At 34.7% G+C, this 22,874-nt stretch overlaps 3 protein-coding genes and 1 long non-coding RNA gene across 7 annotated transcripts; 1 reads left to right on the top strand and 3 right to left on the bottom strand.

The window, feature by feature from the left end:
- Positions 1-4,060: 4,060 nt before the first annotated feature.
- On the bottom strand, positions 4,061-7,868 carry LOC7472643 (uncharacterized). 4 transcript variants are annotated; one of them, XR_008058471.1, is made up of 7 exons: positions 7,543-7,861; positions 7,111-7,222; positions 6,927-7,033; positions 6,633-6,693; positions 5,748-6,025; positions 5,306-5,510; positions 4,061-5,139 (listed from the first exon to the last, which is right to left on the bottom strand). It is a non-coding gene; the product is annotated as an uncharacterized LOC7472643 (long non-coding RNA). The 4 variants fall into 4 exon arrangements; XR_008058470.1 differs by lacking the exon at positions 4,061-5,139 and having other exon boundaries at positions 5,188-5,510; positions 7,111-7,284; positions 7,543-7,868; XR_008058468.1 differs by lacking the exon at positions 4,061-5,139 and having other exon boundaries at positions 5,188-5,510; positions 7,543-7,864.
- Positions 7,869-9,058: 1,190 nt separating this feature from the next.
- Positions 9,059-10,046, bottom strand: LOC7472644 (uncharacterized). The gene has a single exon (XM_002302359.4). It carries the CDS (start codon positions 9,858-9,860, stop codon positions 9,516-9,518), a length of 345 nt encoding a protein of 114 aa, XP_002302395.4. The 5' UTR covers positions 9,861-10,046; the 3' UTR covers positions 9,059-9,515.
- Positions 10,047-14,241: 4,195 nt separating this feature from the next.
- On the top strand, positions 14,242-14,963 carry LOC7472645 (phytosulfokines). The gene is made up of 2 exons (XM_002301106.4): positions 14,242-14,455; positions 14,619-14,963. Exons 1-2 carry the CDS (start codon positions 14,357-14,359, stop codon positions 14,742-14,744), a joined length of 225 nt encoding a protein of 74 aa, XP_002301142.1. The 5' UTR covers positions 14,242-14,356; the 3' UTR covers positions 14,745-14,963.
- Positions 14,964-16,612: 1,649 nt separating this feature from the next.
- Positions 16,613-18,335, bottom strand: LOC7467248 (protein PHLOEM PROTEIN 2-LIKE A10). Its single transcript, XM_024595882.2, has one exon. It carries the CDS (start codon positions 17,927-17,929, stop codon positions 16,691-16,693), a length of 1,239 nt encoding a protein of 412 aa, XP_024451650.2. The 5' UTR covers positions 17,930-18,335; the 3' UTR covers positions 16,613-16,690.
- Positions 18,336-22,874: the final 4,539 nt, after the last annotated feature.

The raw sequence follows: 22,874 nt of genomic DNA on the forward strand, positions 1-22,874 counted from the left end.
TATATTATTAAAAAGCCTATTTATTTAAAATAAAAAATATTATACTATTTCATATTTAAATACTAAATAAAAAAATTAAAATATTTTATAGGGGCCCGAGCCCTGCTTGTCTCCCTTAGTTCCATGCCTGCTTGCAAGTGAGGAAAGAGGCACAAGGAAGATAAGATGAGTGTTTGAAAGTATGACTGCGGTTTTTTAAAGTGTTTTTTTATCTGGAAATACATTAAAATATTTTTTAAAAATTATTTTTAATATTAGCGTATCAAAATGATTTAAAAACAATAAAAAAATATTAATTTTAAACAAAATTAAATAAATAAATAAAATTTCAAAATTTTTAAATTTTTTTTTAAAATACAAAAACAAACATTACAATATATACAAGTCACAAGTCTATTGTTTTGCGTTGAACTTGAGTCAACAATCGCAACTACACATTAATCAACCATAAGATGACATATATGCGAGAGCTTGATCTCATGATTGGCCATCTGATCACTTTTTTGGCTAAGGAAAACGAACCATGCATGCATCTTTTGCGGTTCTTCTTTGAGTGATTGGGACATGAATACACGTATATAATCAAGTTTGCTTTTTCGCTCTCTTTTTTCCTCCAGATTGATTCCTACTTTTATGATTTTATGGGGATTACAAATCTTATGATCCGGATCCACTCCTCGCATCTGGAACAAAAAGGGCCCTTTTTACGAGACACTCTCGGCCATCACCTCTGATATATATTAGCAGCTATTTTAACCGTGTTTAATTTCTAGTGGGTTGAATATTTATTTTTTAAAATAAACATATAGACATATATTGTAGAAACAGATATATAGAACAGTGGCATGTTAAATCATTAGAATTGGGAAAAGTAGTAAAGAAATATTAAATATAAAGCAAATAATTTAAATGAGCATTTGCATGAATTGATTGGTGTCGGCATTGTAGCAATCCCACAAACATGGCACCACTTTCCAAAAAAATACATCTATTTACACAAGCCATGCCTTAGTTGAATACGATATATATAGCGATGCTACCAATTCATGAAGCCAATGAGCCCGCGAACGCTGCTCTCTGAAGCTCTATTACATTCTGAAGGACCTAACCTCATCACAAGCTAGCTAAGCAAGTAGATGGAAGAGCTTGAAAGAAGGAAAAAAGAAAGAGGCTATCCTGCTAAAAAGGAAGTCCTAGACAAGACCAAATTAAAGGCAGGGTCTCAAAGTAATCTTCACATGCTATAGAAACGTGGGCTAGCTTTGCATAAAACAGGATTTGAAGAACGGCCACATTAAAGTAATAATTAACACCCACGCCCTTCACTTCGAGAGAGAGGGAGGGCTCTTATATTTTCTTGTGAGTTTATTAGAACTTTATGATCAGGCCTGATTATTTTGGTTATAATTTAAGCTATAATGAGGAACATTGTTGTTGTGACTTTTGCATGGCAGCGAAAACATAGCATAAATCCGAAAGTCTGGACTTGAGGGCTATAGATTCGAGCATTAAGCGGTCGTTCTCTCTCCATAATACGTGAGACTGGTTTAAAATTGAACCCAACCGGTTCTTGAGCTCCCGGTTTGCAATTTTCAACCGGTTCAATTGTTGTGTGAGGTCCTCTAAATGCCTCTTCTTTCTCCAGCGGGACCTTCGGGCTGACTCCCGGTTAGATAACATGCGCCTGCGCTTCCTCTCGTCGAGAGAGTAAAGTGCTTGGTTAGATCCGCTTGAACCAGAGTTCTGGCCAGGAGAGGGTGACCGGAGGAGAGATAAGAGTTCTTGAATTTCATTGTCCGTGAACCCAGGGCCTTGAACCGGGCACTCGAACTGGACTGCTTCCTGGGCAAAGGACATGATGAGTAAACCAGAAGTAAATTAATGAACCGGTTCAAATTGAACCGTAGGGAGGAAAGGAAGGGAACAGGGGAAGAATGCATTGCTGAGGTTGGCTATTTATGCACCAAGGGAGAAGACATTCGAGGCCCACATGAAGAAAGGACGAGGGCATCTTCGTCCAGAAAATGTGCATTTATTTCACGTGGACCCAGCTTTCCGTGGAAGGTGGTGGGAGTGCTTTTATCTGCTCTGGTCTGCCTTTTGAATTTCTCGTGGAGAATTGAGTGTGGGTCAGGGAGAAAAAATTAGGTTAGCTTAATCACGAAGAATCAAGCGAAAACAACATAACACAACAAATTACATTAATAAAAGCTTATTCTTAGCAGATTAAACACTGACTGTGTCAACCAGTCGTGTGGGAAGCGAAGGAGATGGACATGAACTTCGTGAAGTGGACTCTGTCGTGGTTTATTAGTCCATGCATGCATGGTTTGATTGAAACTCAACATGTTAATAATTTTCAATCATTTTAATTATTTAGGCATTGCGTGGAGAGGACTTTTATGCTTACTGTGTTAATGAATCATCAACTCAGCAGAATTTCTGCTGATTCTATAGTTAATCTAATTATTAGTTTAGATTAATATTAAAAATGCACGATAGACAGTTATATTCATACCAAAACAGCGGAAAAAATTAATCAAGAATCACATCATCAAGGGAACGAAAAGAGTAGGCATGTATAAAGACAGGAAACTAGCAACAAAGCAAGACCAAAGCAGAACTGCTTAATTTTAAAAAGAGAAAGGTTATTATGGCTCCGTTGCACGCAAGAAATTAGAAAGGCAAATCTTAGTTTTTAGATTACACATCCTTTTCTCCAAAGCAAAACTTGCAAGTTTTCTTGTTTCCCAGATCAACAGTTTCTATTGTTGAGTGATTTAACGCGTTCATCAAGATAATATTTTTGTTTTTGTTTTTTTAAAACACTAAAAGAGTTGTAATTTTTTGAAAACGGTGTTCTTACCGCAAAAACAAACAACGTCGAAACCCGAAAGCAAATTGATTATCTAGCTAGCTGCTTTCAAATAGAAATGCATGCCCAAAAGACCTTTTTGCAGACAGTATATGCTTCTTACGATCATGGCAAGCACATTGCGTTGGACTATGTATTAACTTACAGGAGCCATGAATATTCCAAGTTTGTTTGTTGTTTGTTTTCGTAGTTGGCAGTTAATTTCTGGTTATAGAATGTTACAATATGAAAAGCAACTATAGTGGAGACTAACATGCAAGCCTTTATCTGCTGTTATTTTAACTTTTGTTTCATCAACTAAAATGAATCTAAGCGTCCTGCAACCTTTATCGTGTTTCAGGACCAAAGTAGCCTTCATGTGCTGCAGATCATGGCTATTAAATAAATCATCCGATCCAGATATATACCCAACTTTTCGGATATTTTCTACTGCCTTCCTTAAACTAAGCTAATTAAGCAAGTTTATGGCTCTTCTTGTTGTTCGGTGATCAGAAGACATAGCAGTACCAATGTATAATCGTAATGTTATAAGGTTATCTGGGTTAATTAACATAGCACCAACATTCTACTTGAATTTCAGGTGTAGATCCAGAAAAAAAGAAAAGAAAAGAAAAAACATTGCACTGCAGTACTTCGTGAAAAGATAGTCGATTATCTTTTAAAAATCACAAAACACAATTTTAACACAAAAATAAACAGAATCTAGCGTGTGGCGTGCAAAAAAAGGCGTCGATTATCTTGGGATTGAGGTCGGCTGTTCAATCCCACCATGGCGTACGCAGATAGGATAGGATAGGATAGGATGGTTAGATTACTAGCGAGCGGGCCATCACGGACAGTGATCGATATATCATATCTCTAAATCTCTTGGAAATAAAACAAATGATGGATGGTTAGATTCTGTTTAGGGATGTTTGAAAGTGGTTTTTAAAATATGCCCGGACTGAAAAATCATCATTAAATTGATGTCAACAAAACAAAAAAAAAACTGCATTACAAAACGTCCACTAATTCTAAGGCTTCCCGTGCTTCCACATCAGTTTCTGATTCAAATGCATATTCTACAGTTAATCACGTTAATAATTTTTATTCGTTCCTCTTATTCTCGACGTTTTCATCAACTTCTTTGGCACCAGAGACACAAACACGAAGGGTGAAAATGGCAAAACATCCAATTTATACGACAGGCATCGTAGCAATATGACATTGACTCGTAAATGAGAACACAACAAATAACACAAAGTTGCGTACTATTTTGGCGAATTCTTTAGCTGCATCCGTTTCGCAGGAAGAATATTGAATACCATTCAATGGAAGGGACAAAGCTTATACACCAAGGAATTGGAATAAAGCACCTCAGATAAGCAAAAGAATGAACCAACAGTCTCCCGTCAGCTAATAAAAGGAGAAACCTTAAGCTACACGGAAAAGGGCGTCTTGGAAAGTCTTGGACATAGGCAGAAAAGATCCAACTACTAATGAGGATAGGCCGAAGGGAATCGTCCAGTTCTTGCCTTTATTAGCATCCGGTATGCTAATTGGTCGCAGCATCCCCGCACAAACAAGTTTACATTTAAATCCTCAAATCCTGATAACTACCTGCGGAGCTTTTCTTTCTTTACCTGGCGAAAAGAAAGCATGGCTGAAATTTTTCTTAGCCACGGCAGCCCGCAAAAAGGAGTGTGGGGGTGGGAAATGGTTAAAAATGAAACTTACAGAACTATACATTGAACCTGGTAGGAATGGATTTTAATATGCAAACGACACATAGACAACATGATTCTGACATCAGATTTCATCCAACAAAAGAATTGCTGAGGTTCAAAGTTGATCCGGCAAATGATCCAATGCGCTGCTGAAATGTCAAACATTCGGCTGCTTTAAATGAAAAGGACGCCTATTGAAGTTCGAGAGTGGAAATCATCAACTGGCGCCGCTTACATTAGTTTCGTACGTGATTGATTATCACAACATCACAATACAGCCCTATAACACTACTTAACCATAAGGGAATTTTCATCCACAACTTAAATTACAAGTTCCACTAAAGCTTATCATCCGAAAGTTGTTAATCCCACACTTAATTTCCACTTGTAGGCGATCACTTGGTCCCTTGTAAATTTTCACAAATGATAATGTAGTATATTTAGAGGACTTCCCTGATATTGCAATTATTAAATGTATTAGCACTCTTTTTGTACATGTGAGGAAATCAGTACCAGCCCCCAACAGAAGAATGAACATGGAAAGATAATGTTCATATCCTAAAATTGCAACACTGAGTTTAAGCTTACCAATTGGCACAGCTAATAGCAAAATGAGAAAGATGATAGAAATAAAGAAGCTTCTAGTAAAGAGTAATACAATACCACAATCCAATATTGAACCTATCTTCATTGAGGAATACAGAAGCAAAAACAGTGATTTTACCTTGAATAAAAGATCATAAACGATATATTCCCAGGGCAATGATATGGACATTAAGCAGCATTTGAGGGGCAAAATCTCGTCATCAGAAGACCATGCTTTGCTGCCACAGATGCCACAGATGCTGCTTTTCAAAAAACTGAGCCAATCCCAAATCCGTTCTTTGAAGTAACAGGTGAAAAGGGGCCAACATCGTGCTGGCTTTGATCTGATAATATGAAACCTTAATTTCAGTATGATGGAAATCTCCATGCATTCTATCACATATCTAATCAAATAATAAAAAATAGCTGCTCTTTGGCAAAACAAGTTGGAGTCTGAAAACCCAAAACCAAAAAAAGAGGGGATGTAGGACGAGTCACCCCCCGCCCCCCAAGAAAAAAAAAAGGAAAAAAAGAAAGAAAAAAGGATCAAGATATTAGGAAGAAAAGGATTTCGCTTTAACCTGCAACACCAGAAACAGCTACTTCAACTTCCCCCTGTCCTCCTGGACCTTTCATGTGGAGTCTGTCTGTTTTCCCAGGGGATTGACCAAGAAGACTCCCAAATCAAGACTTGCCAGCTGTTGAAGAGGAGGTGGGGGAGATAGAGAGAGAAATATAAGAATTAAATGGGAAAATAGAATTACTGGCCCTCTTGAAACAAGGGTTTCGATTACTCTCCCTCTTCGTTGCCCTGTGGTTGATCCCAGCGGGGTCGTAAAATGTCTAATACCTCTGCAAGCTGCATATAAGTTCAGAAACTGTCAACAATAAAATTCTTGATGCAAATAAAAAACTCATTTTTGCCACACAAAGACAGAGCTCATAGCTGCAATAGTTTAGCAATAATCAGAAATCAGAACAATTCAGCAATAAAGTTAATTTCAGTACAGCTTTTAGTGAGAAAAACATTGCTGCAATAAAAAAATGTACACTGTAGATCTTGCAAATTAAAGCATTAACAAGCACAATGGTGAATTGTCATGAAATAAGCCTAGTACCACTGCATCAAAAGTGGAGTTGAAGTCATCGATTGCAAAACAGATATCTGGATATGCAGTTGGTGTCTCTACTTCCTAGATATGCATCAGAGATAGTGTCAGGTAAAAATTGAAGATAAAAGGATGAATTAAGAGAATAGCTTATTAACAACAAATGAACTTCCCTTTTTTGAGTCCAAATGAAAATCTACACGACTTGGAGATGCATAAACAGTCTTTACAACATGCAGGGACACCACAGAAAAAGTTCACTCCATGAAATAGAATTTCACTTAACTAAGAAGAAGGAGGAAAATGTTTAAAAATTTCCGAAAGAAATGATTGTGCTACCTAAAAACTGGGAAGTACCTTATATATAGGAGACAACTGTGTATCTTAACCGGCTTGATGATTTCGAAGGACTTGTTGACTGAAAACGAAAACAACAAACAAGAATCCACAATCACAGAGTTCTTTGGAACATGGCTAATAAACCTTGCCAGTTTAGGATTAATTCGGTATTCTAACAGCATAGACTTTTTTTAAGCAGGTGAAAAATCTTAAATTTCAATTTTTTTCTCTAGTTCCAGAGCAATATTTAGCAATGCTGCAAGTACTATACATAAAGTTGAACGCAAAGATATGATGTGAGGAACGAAATACCTGCAAATTGCCACAGTTGCTGTGTATGATGAATGTGCAATCAAATTCAAGTAAAACGAGTGCCTCCAATCCACATCCGCTGAACTTTCACTGGCTAAATTATCCAACTAGTTGAGAAAGTAAAGAAAGTAAGCACCTTAGCAAAATCAATTCTTCCATGTACAAAAAGGTCACGTCTAAGTACCATATACTTGAGCGTGCTGTGGGCAGAAGGCCACGAACAACCAACAACTTTCCCTCAAGCAAAATCAAGCTAAGGCACGATTGTATGCTGCTTCTTTACCTTAGGTGCCCAACTGCGTACAAAGTAAGGAGCGGTACTATCCACATTATCATTGAAATCATATCCTCGTATTCTCTACAACAACACGGTTCATTATCAACAGAAAAACAAAACTAGCTAATGCTTCTCCCTAACAACTTGGAGTGTTCTTCACCATAGACAACAACTCATGACTGCCAATTAAATAACAATTTCTATAATAAAATCTCACACACAAATAAATCCTAAGAAAAAACGCTATTCAATCTTCAAATACCATCAACATAAAAGTGAAATAATTCTGCAGCAGCTTTTGAAAAGCAAAACCCAATTAAGGAACAGAATCCGCAGTACCTGGAAGGAGTCTCTCTGCCATCCCCTAGCATTTCTGTTTCTCAAATTCGTCTTCGCGTCGATTAATTTTTCAACAGCCAGCGACCGGGCTATGGTTTTAGAATTTATCGACATTGCATGTTTCTTTGACTTGTCATCAAAATGATCGGTGAGGATGTGCGATTGGTTGCTGATCCACTGTGCGGCGTTTTTTTTATCACTCATGTGATCGATATCAAAAAAGGCCCTCAGTCCAGACTAGACCAGCGTGGATTGTTATATTGTAATTTGTAATGATGTTTTTGCCATTCGGAGACAAAAACAATGAGCTGGATATTGGATATCAGAGGTAAAATAGTTTTTTCATTAGAGTCGATTTGTTGTTATTATATTAACAGGGGATAAATTGATTTTCCCATTTTTATAGCATGTTAAAATAGAACTTTAGTTCGTAGTTAAGTGGTAAGGAGTCGCTCCAGGGTCTCCAGGGTGCAGTGCGAGTTCTTGCATTTTCAATTCACGTGCAAGTGAGTGATAGTTGATCGATCTCGAGTTGATGAGCTCTTCATTGTAGTTTGGTTTTTGAGATTGGTTATTTTCCAGTGGATAGTGCTCGGGACTCGGGAGCGTGTCCGTGATATATATATATATATATATATATATAAACAACTAAACTAATATCCATGAGCTTTTTACTTTTTTCATTTTTTTAAATACAGTGAAATTATTGAATCACTTTTTAAAGTAACAAATTCCTTACCTATCGTTCAAGGATTTTTTTTTTTCATCTTTTTTTTTTGTTATAATTAGATTGATTTAAGGGTAATTAGGTAATTGAATAAATAAAAAAATATTATTTCAAAAAATAATTGATGCATGCACGACGCACTTAAAAACGTGGATCTTTTTCATGGTATTCGGGTAGCACGTCCAACTTAAATACTATCCCCTGTAAAGTTGTTGATGCAGGATAGAAAATGAGGGTTTCTAGCATATAGCCTCCGCTTACACTAATGTCTGTTTGAAATTGTGGTAGTTGTGGTGATTCAAAGTGCTTTTTACTTAGAAATACAGTAAAATAATTTTTTTTTTATTTTTAAAAAATTATTTTTGATATCAGCACATCAAAACGATATAAAAATATATAAAAAATTTATTTAAAAAAATCAAAATTTTTTAGAAACACTATATGAGAAAAGTAAGCTACCACGTAAAAACAATCAATCCAAGCAAGTTACTGTTGGCTCTAGTTATGATAAAAATAGTCCCCAGTCTTCGGATTCCTTGACGTGGAGTGCCAAGTTACAGTAAAAGAAGGTTTCCAACAACAAACACCATTATGATTTATGATAAAGAATGACAGCACCATTCAAAATCATGTGGGGGAATATCATTTTTAAATAAAGCACTGCCATTTTTAAATGCTTAAAGCACCTTTAAGGCTTTAGGCGTTAGTGCCGAATTTACTTTTTATTCTATATTTGTAAGACGAAATAAATAAATAAATAAATGAAACAATTTAAAGAAAAGAAAAGAATTGTTCAAGCTGCCTCAAGTACTTGATGAGGCTCTTAAGCAGAAGAAAGCAACACATGAATTGATCTGATACCAAAGACGACGACCCAGATGATTATACATAGCTAGCTGATCGATCAAAATTACAGTTGAAACTTTCTTTAAAAAGCTACAATGATGAAAACATATACTGGAGAGATTTTACCGTTGCACAAACCCAAAAGCACAAGAGAAACAGAACTTTTAATTAGTGGAAATTTATCAACATATATAATCTGAGCGCTCTTATTGAATTGCTTTCACTCATCTTGATCGATCACAGTATCGTAATTCATAAGAGACCAGACCATCAAACACAACCCCTCTTACCATTTTCCAGAAACAAAAAGAACAAACCAACCTCACACATCCTAAAACCCCACAACTTACCGAAGCGAACCTTTCTTTTCAAGTTTGCTTATGGAGCCATATGCATAATTTTAGTCCTCATCGAATGCTCCGGTACTCCTCTTGCCTTTCCCCGTCCTTCTCCGGTTAATAGCGCCACCTTCATGATGCCTCGTGTTACCATCATGGAGAATCAACGGTGCATCATTAGCTTCGTCACCGTCATCTTCAGTGGCTATACGGATGCAAGAACATCTCTCCATGGATGCAAAAAAAGCACCTGCCACACCATTGATGAACCACATGGCTACCCCATCAAGCCTTCCACACCCGGGTGATGAGCCATGGCTGGTTGAGGTCCGGACCCTTGGCTCAACAGAATTTGAACGAGGATTGAAGAAGCTAGAGCAATTCGTGGAGCTGGTAGTTGCAGCCATGAACTGAAAGGTCCAGGGTGTAGTAGCTAGCCTCAGGAAGAGAGGTGAGAAAAAGAAGCCTCAGGCTTTATCTTAGGTCTCAACGGGCCTGGTATTAAGGTTGTCAGTTATTACAATTAAGAAGTATGTCCTTGTAAATACTTATGACTCATGAGAGACACTTCACTGTGATTCTCATTCATGCCCCTACATGAGTTGTAAATGGACCGAAGAACTATTGTTTGCAGATCAGTTTGTTGGATCCTTTTTGGAAATGATTTTTCCTTTTAATCGTGAAGTCCCAAACACTGAGTTCTCGATTAAACTATTAATTAAGTTTTAGTATAATAATAATAAATAAATAAATAACTCCTTGGATTCCAAATCCAATAGTCATTAGCATTTGTTGATATAACAATGTGCTAACAGTCCTTTCCAATTTATGCCTATTTTCGTATCTTATTATGAAAAACAACCCAGACGTTTTACAACCTTTTCTAATTAACAAAAACTACTTATTTTCACTGTTTACTAAAAATGATTTTTTTTTGGTGTTGGATTAATTTTGTATTTTTACGTGACCTATTAATTATTAATTAAAGTTTTGATAGGGCTATAAATGTTTTTTCTCGATTGTTTTATACTGGCAAACATGAATATCAAAGTCTTTTCACATTTTCAAACAAAAAAAAATAATTACTTAAATCTTGAAACTAAAAAGTACTCACCACAAATTTTTTTTTTATTATTATTACTAGTTTAATAAAGGGTAATGTTTTTTTTTTATAGATTAAATATTATTTAAATGAGAAAAAAATACAGGCATATGTGACACAAGTACTAGCATGTGGGAGGTGCCCTCATATTTTCAAGGCATGTGTGATGCCTTCTAAAATACCCTTTCATTATATTATAGATTAAATATTCTATTATTATCTAATTAAAATAAAATTAATTTATTTTATCTAGTCATAACCCAAGTCACAAAATTTTCTTTCTTTTTGAAATGCGTTTATAGCACATGAACATTATTTTTTATAAAAAAAAATTATTCTCGTAGCGTAGCACGTACATATTGAGTTAAAAGAGAATAGTACTTGTGGGGAAAAAAAAAAAAAGAATGGACAACAGGGTGTCCATTTCAACCTAGGCCCAACACTGGACAATCAGGTTGTCGTTGATGGACGTGGCCCGACAGCGAACAACTAGGTTGTCCATCTTTGGGCTTTGGCTTAACCTCTTTTATGTTTGGGCCATAGCACTAAACAGCTTTTTGAAAATCCAATTGAGTCCGAATGAATTCTAACATTTTTTATTTATTGTACTAATTAAAAAAAAAAAGTGTCTTTTTAGAAGGTCTTTTTTCACTTTTGTTAGATGGTGCCCTTTGAAGGGATCCCATATCTAATGATGAGATGGGTGTATGTTTTCTTTCGTTTTGCTCATTTTGGTTGTATTTAGCTCTATGCACGTAAATGTTCTTCCAAATTCGAATTCACAGCTTAGTCTTGAAGAGAGGAAGAATTCACAATTGATTACTATGAATGAAACTAATTAATGAGATGGCACTGGCTGATTAAACCATCTATCTTGTCACCGAATATCGATATATTTTAACATGAAATTGCGGCAATAGCATGAAGCCATTGAGGGATCCACGTCCTTTCTTGGGGAGCCAACACGAAGAACATGCTGTACATTTACAGAAGTTTTACCTGCAGCAAATTATGGGAGCAGCCGATCAAGGCTAAAGACTGCAAATATGACGAAACTTGGAATAATAAAGAAACATGATGATGCCTCCCAGTGGAACAGTTGCATCTCATCATAGGTGGTGACCCCATCCATCACATACTTGACAATCCTCCTCTGGATAGAAAAGCAGAGAGATTTTCTTTACCACCAAAATGTTTGCCTCTCAAATCAAGGCATGAAATTATGAAAATGTGCGAATGCATAATAAAGAAAACAGTTTGGCCATTCTCTCAGGTCGAAGGAGATGCTATTTTTATAATTAAGATTCAAAACAGTTTGGCTGGCTAACAGAAATCAACCCTAATATTATCATTTGTTGTCTTACTGAATCTCTGTAATTTGTAATAAGATTGCAGGGGATTGAAATCTGCAGCTTTCTAATTCTCTGTTTGCTAGGCGGGGTCTTCGTTTTCCTCTGCCGTTCGAGGAAAAAGCCCGCTTTCCTGTTAGTGAAATGTCAAGGATTTTTAGTGTGTGTGTGTGTATATATATATATATAGATTGGCACTTCATTCAATGAAATCAACACCAGTAGAAGACATCGTTTTCTTCTAACCAGTGCCATTGTTTGGCTTCTCCTAACCAGCATCGATCGTTGTTTGGCCTGCCAACTGCAAAAAGAACCTAGTTTGATATCTCGACATTGTGTTTGTATTTGTTTATATGATAATCTCTTGCTGTGGACACATATCGTAGAGTTTAGTCTTTCCCCCCTCTTCTCTCTATGTAATATCTTGGTCTCACCCTCTCCATAATCACTTGCAAAGCATCAAGCTTCAGTTTATAACCAACCCATCTCAGTAAATCACTTTAAATATACCCCTACCAAGTTTTCAAGTTAAGTACCCATCTCATAAAAACACAGTAGTTTCATCATCTTCTTCTTCAATTGAGTGATTGAAGTCGGGTTATGGATACCTCAAATCCAGTTAGGTTAGGTTTGGATATAAAAAAATCTGTACTTGTCTGTTTCAGGTCGGGTATGAATAGCAATTTTAGAATGGAGTTTGGGTATCAATTTGTTTCTTTCTTTATGATAATTTTGGTCCCACGTCTCTCAATTTATTTTCCAACAATAAATTAAAACTTTATTTCATAAAATTGGTCATTAATTTAATGTCAAAATGTTTAGTAAGTGAGAGAACCAAACCAAGATAGATATAAGCACATAAAATCATGGTAACATAATTTGAAAGGACTAAATTGAAAAGAAAAAAAATGCAATGATCAAAGTATAGAACAATAAACATTTGGGGACCTAAAAGAGAAAAAACTTGCTATGAACATTGAAGTGAACAAGAAAATATGAGAGTGTGTTTATAGTGAAGCACCCATATGTTTTAGTTTACAGTTAAAGTTAATCATGGGGTTTGGAATCTGCCAATTCAAATACCTAAGATTGTTTTTTTAAATGAATTTAATATAATATCCCCGCAAAATTACCATCAAATCTAGCATTAAATTTTTTGTACATGTCTAAATGGGTAGGAAATCCATTCAAATCACAGCACTAAAGGGATCGGAAACTTATTTTTGTGGAGAGGATGGGAATGGAGAAAACTTGAAATGCATCTCCCCGTTTGAGTCGATCACACAATTAATTCACGAAGAGAGATGATTTTTCTTCCGTGGATTTGGTTGATAGTAAAAATAAAAATATGTTTGGTTAAAAAGATAATGATAAAAATATAAAAATAAATATTTTAAGATAATTTTAAAGGAAATTTATGTATTTTTAAAGTAAGGGTATAAAAATATATATATCTCCACATATAATATTTATGATTTATTTATCTCTAAAATATCCATGTAAAAAGATTTTAATTTTAAAATTATTGAACTAAGATATCTAAAAATAAAATTAATTATTATCATAGTTTTAAAACCTGGTATGGAGATCAATCTAAAGCAAGCCTCGAATCACGGCCCAGCCCAAATTTTTTTAAAAGGATCAAAATGATGTTATTTTGATCAAAAAATTAATTTTTTAAATAAGTCAACGAGTCTTTGACCCGAGTTTTACCTCGAGTTGACCAGATCATGGATCTACCTGAGTTTTTAATCAATTTAGATCGGATCAATTCTTTTTTTTATTTTTTTTAAATCCAGACCAGCCCAAAACCTAGATCCCGAGTTGACCCGCCAAGACAGTCAAGTTTTGAGTCTACACATGAGGCCAATCTAGGTTTTATACCTAGAGTCATTATATTATTATTAATTTCAACACTTTAAGTAAAAAAAAATATATAATTATATTTTTAGATATATAAATTTGATAATAATATATATCAAAATTAAGATAAATTTTTTTATATTTTATCTTCACCATCAAATATAATACAAAGTAAATCATTCTATTTTATACACTATTATCAAAAATGTTTTTTTTATTTTCATCTCTTTTCTTATCTATCCTCGTTATCTTTACTATTTAAAAATGTACTCGTCCAATCCAAATGTCTTGGCATGTAAACTCCCGTCAACGTGTTACTAATTTTCCTTCTGTTTTTTTTTTTTTTTTTTTTTTATGTCTAGCGTAGCGACAGTCACTGCATAGTCATAAACCGTGCAATCCCGTCAACTTGTCGTGACCTAATTGATTATTATACAGCATATACATCAGCTTCAAACGAATTTTGACCTTACCTATTCACCTCTTTCAAGCGCTCTCTCCTCTCCACTATATATAAATTCACCTCTCCTGCTCTCTCTTCATTCTGACCCATAGAAGAAACCCAAAGTGCAACTAAAACCCAAAAAAAATGTCTAAGCTTACAACCCTCTTCACCGTAGCCCTTCTCCTCAGCTTCGCGCTTACTTGTTCTACTCGCCCCCAGCCGGTCCTATCCGATGACTCTCTGGTGAAAACCTAACCTGCTCTCTCTCTCTCTCTCTATATATATATTTCAATCATCATGTCTCCGTTTTTATTTGTGTTCATAGACTCTAATAATACGTTGATTTTGGTGACTTGGTTCTTTCTTTGTTGTGATTCTGGGCTCTTGATTTCTGTGTGATATTTAGGATGCCATGGCAGCTGAGGCTGCGGTTGTTGAGAGTTGTGAAGGACTAGGAGAAGAGGAGTGCTTGATGAGAAGGACCCTCGCTGCTCATGTGGATTATATATATACACAGAAGCGCAAGCCATGAGCTAGTTATCGTGAAATTGTAAAATCAATAATGATTCAAGTTAATTGCATCTGTTGGTAATAATATATTAAGAAGTCTATCCTGCTTCTTGCTTTTGTGTTATAGCCTCAAGATTTTACGTTCTTGGACGTGTTTTCTTTACGTTGTGATCAGAAATAATTCATTACCAGAATAAGAAAACAAATCAAGTTACTTTTTAGCACCACCGTGTGCAATCCATTATTTATGTGTAGTTTCTCGTTAGTACTGTTCTGTAGTTGGAAATGGGCTAGTGGTTTCCCAGAATACAAGTTTTCATGGTTGGTGACATGTTTGGGAAATCCCTCCAAACAAGAAAATAAATCAATTAACTTTTTAGCACCCCGTGTGTAATGATTTTGATATGCGGATGATAAAAATAAATATTATTTCATGAATTCCTAAAGAAAAAGCCTGCAACACACTTGCAAACAGTCAAACATACAGTCGAAGCAAAATTGTGCAAGACGTGTAAACAACCGTGGCGCCTTCAATTTTTAATGCCGATAATTCCAGTGCCTCGAAAAAGTCATGAGTTTGTCCTACTTTTGGACATGACAAATGAAGCTCCATGGAAATTACTTGGAGAAGTGCAATGAACTCTTTCGTCCAAAAGCATGTGTTATCACATCATATCAGCCTAAGGAATTTCTTTATTGACGACTTGGAAGCCTGGGGTACTCTTTGAGCACAGGTTCTTGGCATTCTCCGGTCAATGAAAGCAGCAAGTAGTGACAAAACATTTCGTAGACTTGCTCCAGAATTCACACCATAAGCTAGTAATGCTAATTTCCTGTTAGCATAATTTACAGGTGTTTCCAATCAGCTTAGAATATCACTTTCAAGCGTAAATTAAAATAGCATCAACAGCTATGTCTGAACTTCTACTTTTCTAGTGGATGTTTGACTGCGTCAACCAGGCACAAGAACAAGCTCTGCAGTGGCAGAATACAATGGATCGGTCAAAGAATTATTTAACTACCGTCTCAATTGAAGTAATGGGGTAGGGAACATCATGAAGAACTACACGTTCAACCCATCAGGACTATTCCACTCAAACTCCACTATGAGTTTTGAATTCAGATCCACTTTCAATTCTGAAAAGATTCTAATGTTCTTGCTATAGAATCATCACTTGTTTGAATAATCCCCATTATTCCTTTTAGCATAATAGATGAATGTCTATCAATCTCATCTTATCTCTGCCAAGGCAATGGAGACTATAAAAGTATCCCAATTTTTTCCTAAGAGCAACGAGGGAAAATAAAAAAAGGACTACAAACTCAAGATAGATGGAGTGGGTAAGAAATAGCAAGTATGCAGATTTTCAAACAGATGAGCTTCAAATGAACACACAACAGCTCCTTTGGGAAAAAAAAAGAAAAAGTCTGAATACATACCGGAACTTCTGTGTTGCAATAACTTGTTGACCACAGGAAATCAACAGGAAACTCACTATTCTATCCTCTGCAAATGACCCAACCACTAAGTTCATCTCAACTCAGGATGCTTGATCATATGAAACATAGATAACTTGCTATAATTCTATTGGTTCCCAATACATCATCTCTCACTCTTCTTCACGTTTGGAAAATAATTCAATTTTCTTCACTTCAATGGCCACGGACTTAGCATAGACTGTGTAACATATGAACAGGAACCAAAAGCACTGAACTGTGGCTTCCATATGAACATAAAACTATGCATATTGCGTGTAAACATTCAAGTGTTCGTAAGATCGTAATTTTTATGCATCAAATCTGATTTTTTTTTCCTTAAAAAAGAAGAAGAAGAGCAATTCCATTAATAAGACTTGAATGTTTACAATGAGGATGCGCACTTTAAAATCATTTAAACGAAGTGATACAAGGATATATACATGCAAGACCTCTCTAGCTGCTTCACGGGGAAGGAAGAGCCCTGTGAATTTAGGCAGTTAAGAGAACCCTAGAGCCACCCAGAACATGTAAATACAAGGCAAGGCACACGGTAACGATAACAGAGGACTTAGCCCCAACATATCTGACTACTTCAAGTCCCCTGTCTACAACCTCTTCCTGAACCACATTAAGACTTCTTTTCACCCCATCCGACATCTTCCACAGCATGAACTCCACAATGGACCTTATCGTTTCAAATGTAACCCTCCCGGTCACATCCAGCACAAACTTCCTATTGCTTGGCACTGACAAAGCAGATGAAACCGTGCCAACCCACCCACCATTCTGAACCTCATCAAAAGACTTCCTATCTTTCATACATGCTTCCCGCTTGAGATAATCATCTTTGTTCACGCCCAATTCTTCACCCTGCTCAACAATTGAATAAGCAGAACCCGACTTTGCAGTCGAACTGGTGGTCAACACTTGGTGAGATGTTTTCACTAGTGTTTCCACAGCTCCATTACAGATAGAAACCAGAACGTCCCTCACATTGTTTTGATGCTTTGGATTTGTCAAGCCAGTGAAAAATTCATCATAAGTATTGATCTGCAACGTCTTATCAAGATAAACAGCAACCGCCGTGCTCACAAACTTTTGTATGCAATCAGCAATGAGCTCCCTACACCTATCATCACAAACCACACCAATCCATCCAGGCACATCTGATAAACTCGATCTTGATTGATCCTCGCCACTCGAATAAAGCCCCAAAACCAAATTCCTCGCAAAACTACCGACCACAACAGAAACAAATCCGGTCCCTTTACTAGAAAACAACCTCTCCATCACTTCATCAGAAAAACTCGAATTCCCATAACCTAACCCTAACTTCTTATCATTTCCAGACTCCAAATTATACCCTCGCAGAACCCCAAGAGTCAAAGCCTGAGTAACCCCAATCAAAGACTCGGAAAACTCATCCGATTTCGCAATCTTCGAAATTTGCTTTAAACTATTGGGGATTTTATCCGCATCAGATTGCAAAAACTCCTTCAAATCCTTAGAGACAATACTGATAGTCTCTGCGGAATCGGAAACCATCTCAGCAATAGAAATCAAAGCCCCCATAAGTCTCATAAATCTCCTCCTTTTTCTTACCACAGCAGGCAAATTATACACCTTATAAACCCCATAGCCAGATACACCAGACACGGCTAGAAAAATCAACAATTTCTTTTTTCTCCTAGAAAAATCTAAACCCTTTATCACCAATTCAAGATCCATCGTTTCCGCAAATTGGAACCCTAGGGCTTAAATTGTGAAATTGGGGAAAGGATAATGGGTTTGTTTATAAAAGCGAGAAAATTAGGGTTCGGTTTCGTTTTAATGTTGTCAAGTGTTGTTGGATATATGAATATGTATGTATGGATGTTGTATTGGTAGTTGAATCACTACAGGATGTTTTAAGTAAATAAAATTGTAAGCAGATGAGAATTGAAAACTGGAAGTTTTGTATGAAAAAAAACAATTAAACGAGAGATGACGAGGGAACCTGATTTGATTGTACAGTGCTACAGTTCAGGTGAGGGAAGAGAGATGGCAAGCTGACAACACAACAGACAAAAACGGAGTAGAAGTAATGAGAGCTGATTGGTTCATAAGGGTAGACTTTGAATCTGTTTATGGATCTCTTCTCTTCTTTTCCTCTTTTTTTTTTTAAAAAAAAAAATCCGCAGGCGGTGCTTGTGTTTGTTTGATTCTAGACTTCCACGTGTGTATTGAGATGGTAGTAAAAATAGTTTTTTAAAATATTATAAAATAATATTTTAAAATAATTTATTTTTAAATACATGAAATAATCTAAAAAAATTTTAAAAAATTATTTAAAATAAAATAAAATTATTTTTAAAAAAAACAAATTGAACTCAATACCGACCGGAATCTTGAAAGGAAGAAAGATAATGAGTTTGGCCTCCCTGGACAATTTCCACGACAGATTTACTTATCATGAATCAATCATATCGTTATGTATTATCAACAGTATTTGTGCTCCCAACAACCATCTCCTTTGGTTTTTTATTTTTATTTTTATTTTTCCTCGATTGTACCCTTTGTTGTATTGGTAGTTGAATCGCTACGGGATTTGTTTTTTGCATTGCATCAAAACGCTGATGGTTAGAAATTTAATTTTTATTTTTTTAATATACTGATATTAAAAAAAAAATTATTTTAATATATTTTTAAATAAAATATATTTTATAAAACAACTACTACTATAATATAATATAATATCAAAGAATATGGGATTCAACAATTTCGACAGATATTTATTTTTTTGTAAATGACATGAGGGAAACTCTGTTAATTAACTTGTAGTTTAAGAAGAAACGTAGTTCCGATGTAACTCAGATCTCAAGTTCAACCTTCTCCGGTGCTCCCGGTAACAAAAAGCAAAAAAATCGAAGAGAAATTTTACAGCGTACATATTGCAAATTCCAAATGAGATTTTTAAAGACGCTAACAAATACTCCTTTTTTCTTCATTTTGTCTATGCCATTTATAGTTAATACTATGATATTTTATATTAAATGAAAATTGGAGAGTTTTTAAATTAGAGTATTTGAAAAAAAAAACATGAAAAACTAGTATATTTTTAAAAATAATTAAAGAAATAGTATAGTTGCAGAAGTTGCACTACTCCGAGCAATGCAATCCTCGAAGATTTTTTTAATTTTTTCAAACAATTATGTTATTCTCAGCATCATAACTACAAGGGTTTGCATTTAATTGTAGGAGCAGCACAGCCTGCGTAAACTTCGTTGAATGAGTTGCACTACTTCCCATGCATAGCCAACCATTTAGAATATGGAAATTAAGAGCTGCGCGCGCTACTACAAAGTTACAAACTCCCCCTCCTTTTCTCCCATTCCTCTCTCTTAGCCTAGTGCTCTCTCTCGTCTAAAAACCATTCTGTCCCCGTCATCGCTCCTAGTGCCGTCGTTATTCCTTGTTGTCGCTAATCCTCTCCGCCCTCCCTCCTTACCTCCTTCCACTTGGTTCTGTAACAGGAGGGTCAAAGACGAGTCGCTGCTGTAGTTCATGACGCAACTAATGAGACTCTACACACCCACGCCATTAATTGGTTCATAATTTGTCGTGATAGACTTGATTCAGTTCGGGAGGGTTTGCGTCTACACGATGTCATTTCTGATGCACGATGCAGAGAAGAGGTCAATGTTGATGTCATAGTGGTTCAAATGGCATAAGATGTGACACGACCAATAATTAAAGATAGGACCTCAGTGGAGAGGGAGATAATTAGTGTGCTCATGAGCAGGTAGTTGTCCCTGTTATACCTCCATGACAGAGGTTGGATTAACTTCTATGGTGTTATCGATGATGGTGTGGTTCTGGTAGGGCATGGATGATCGTCATTTACTAATTAATTTAAATGACTGCCAAAAGATATAATTGTTGTTTGTGAATTTAAAAGAGAGATAATGGTGAGCTTGTAAGAGCTGGTTGCAACTGACGATTCCATTAGGGTTGACAGTGATAAGATCGATGCCAAAAGGATTGACAAAGGATGTCGATCAAGGGCGGACTAGGAATTTTTTTTATCCTGAGCTATTAAATAAATATATAAATATTTTTTAAGATCGATTATTAACTCATGTACATAAATTTTTGAAATTAACAGTAAAATTTTAATTCAAATACACTACCCAAAATATTAAAAAATAAATTTGAAAGTATATAAAATTAAAGTGAAAGTAAAAATAAATTCACTATTAAAGTTACATCATTCGATGTTTTGTGGAATATAATTCATCTATAATCGAATCTGAATCGATATTATAACAACCCCTCAACCGGGATAAAATAACAATCTCATGTCAACTAGAAAATAAAGTAATTAAATTTTTTCCCTCTTTCAATTCCTCTTTCCTTCACTTGATGCTTTCCTAGATTAGTGTTTTATAAGTTGGACTTTGTAAGTTTACAAGGTTGTTCTCCACTTTTTTTATTTTTTTTCTTGGATTTTTTTCCCTTACTTTTTTCTATTTCTCTCTCGCCTTTTCTTTTCTTTCTTTTCCTATTCTATTTCTGCCCAGTCGGCAACATATAAAAGGAAGGAGGAGCTGATTTGTTTTATTTTTTAATGGCAAATAACCATTTTACTTTTATTTGACGGTCTTTTTTTTTTGTTAGCACTACCAAGCTCCGTTCATCCTAAAATTTTAACCAGATTTTATTCAATATATTTTAAGATCCCTCGTAAAATTTCAGCTCGATCTGATGGTCGGATTGAAAATTACATCAATAGCGTAAAACTGGTTAAATTGTGATTTTTCATCAAATTTCTAAATTTCTCTAAAAATTCTGAAATTTTAACCCAAACGCATCATATTAAAAAGCTCCACGCAAATTTTCAGAATTTTTTAATAACTTAATTGAGAATTACAAATTTTTTTAACATAAAACTAATCAAAAAAATATTGATAAAATCTTAACCTGGGCTAAAGCCCACCCCAGCCTTTGCCATGCCTCCACCTATGGTGTCGATGGTGCTCGTGATGAGAGATTTTTCATGGGTTGTGACGTGGAAGACATGTTTTTTTTGAAGCTTTGAGTAGGAAAAGAAATAAAGAATTTCAACAAGTGGTTGTCAAGAGGGATGAAGATGGCTGAAATAATAATAATAATAATAAAGGATTACTTCCATAAATCGATTCTGTTTTGATGCAAAGATTAATGGCGTAAAGATTTTAGAAATCAGTCTTTGATATTAGAATAAAATAGGAGAGAAAACTGATGAAGAGAAGAACAAGAGAGATGTCTAAGAGTTTTAAAAAAACCATGACAGCCTTTGATGTATTTTTCTTATTCATTCATTATGCATATATGTGTTACATATATATATATATATATATATATATATATATATATAAAACCTAACTCTAATGAGCTTTGTATAATAAATCATAATGTAATAGATATAATAATATTAATACAATAGATAACTATACTTAGAATTATGTTTTAGTGATTATTTGGGAGTATGGTTGCGGTTACTTTTCAAAGTGTTTTTCGTGTCGAAAAAAATCAAAATAATATTTTTTTATTTTTTTTAAATTTTTTATGAAACATGGTGCAGTGCTGCTCATTCCTATTTATTTTTATGTTTCAAAATCACTACCAACTTTATTTAAATTTACATTAAAAATTATGAAAATAAAATCAATTTTATTGAAATTTACATTTGCAAACACATCTAAGTAATATTATCAAACAACACACTAAAAGTCAATTCTTCCTTCATCAAAATCTAAAGCAAACATTTATACTCAAATCCGTACACCCGCAAATTTGTCTTCAATATATTACTACAGCTACCACTAACTAACCTGTGAACACTTAGCAGCGGAGTTAAAGAGTCACTAGATAACTAGCCTTTGGGTCAGAAATTAATTTTTTTAATGTAAACAAAAATAATCTAAGCTTTACCAACTTGTTTTCTAATAAAGAGATCTTAATCATTTACTTGAATTAGAAAATATCTTTTTGAAATATTGATACAACAATAAATTGGATGTTATTTAAAAAACAATATTGAGACATATTGAATTGAACTAGTTAATCTATTAAATTTACAACACATGTCATGAGACTGTGATAATTTTATAAAAAAACAAATCAAAATAAATTAAAAATATTAATTCCTAATGAATCAACTCAATTTTAAGGATGAAATTGAAAAAAAATATATTAAATCAAAAAATGACAAGAAAACAACTTTAATCAAATCGGGGTAATCTGCCAAACTCACAATCTGAGTCATTAGATTGAGATAACCTCTTAGAAATCAAATAAAAAAAATACAAACTTAATTTTCAACCAACCTAATATTAAAATGATGAAAAAAAAATCAATTAAAAAAGTGAAAAAACAAACTCAAATTAATTTAGGCTAACATATTAAACTCACGATCTGGATCATGAGACCATGATAACTTCATTAAATACAAATAAAAAAATTACAAAGCTTCATTTCCAATAGATCTAATGTTGTAGGTTGAAATTGAAAGAAAAAAAATTAAATCCATGAAACAAAGATAACTCCACAGAAAACAAATTAAAAAAAATATGAAGCTCAATTCCTAAACAACCTAACATTGAAAGATGAAATTGATAAAAAAAAAACTTTTAAGAAAAATATTGAGTTGTTG

This window comes from Populus trichocarpa, chromosome 2 (assembly GCF_000002775.5).
Source record: "Populus trichocarpa isolate Nisqually-1 chromosome 2, P.trichocarpa_v4.1, whole genome shotgun sequence".
NCBI classification, from domain to species: domain Eukaryota; kingdom Viridiplantae; phylum Streptophyta; class Magnoliopsida; order Malpighiales; family Salicaceae; genus Populus; species Populus trichocarpa.

Coding starts and splice junctions, on each gene's coding strand:
- LOC7472645 (XM_002301106.4), top strand. CDS start 14,357: ATGTCTAAGCTTACAACCCTCTTCACCGTAGCCCTTCTCCTCAGCTTC. Junction 14,456..14,618: donor TCCTATCCGATGACTCTCTG/GTGAAAACCTAA, acceptor TGTGATATTTAG/GATGCCATGGCAGCTGAGGC.
- LOC7472644 (XM_002302359.4), bottom strand. CDS start 9,860: ATGGCTGCAACTACCAGCTCCACGAATTGCTCTAGCTTCTTCAATCCT.
- LOC7467248 (XM_024595882.2), bottom strand. CDS start 17,929: ATGGATCTTGAATTGGTGATAAAGGGTTTAGATTTTTCTAGGAGAAAA.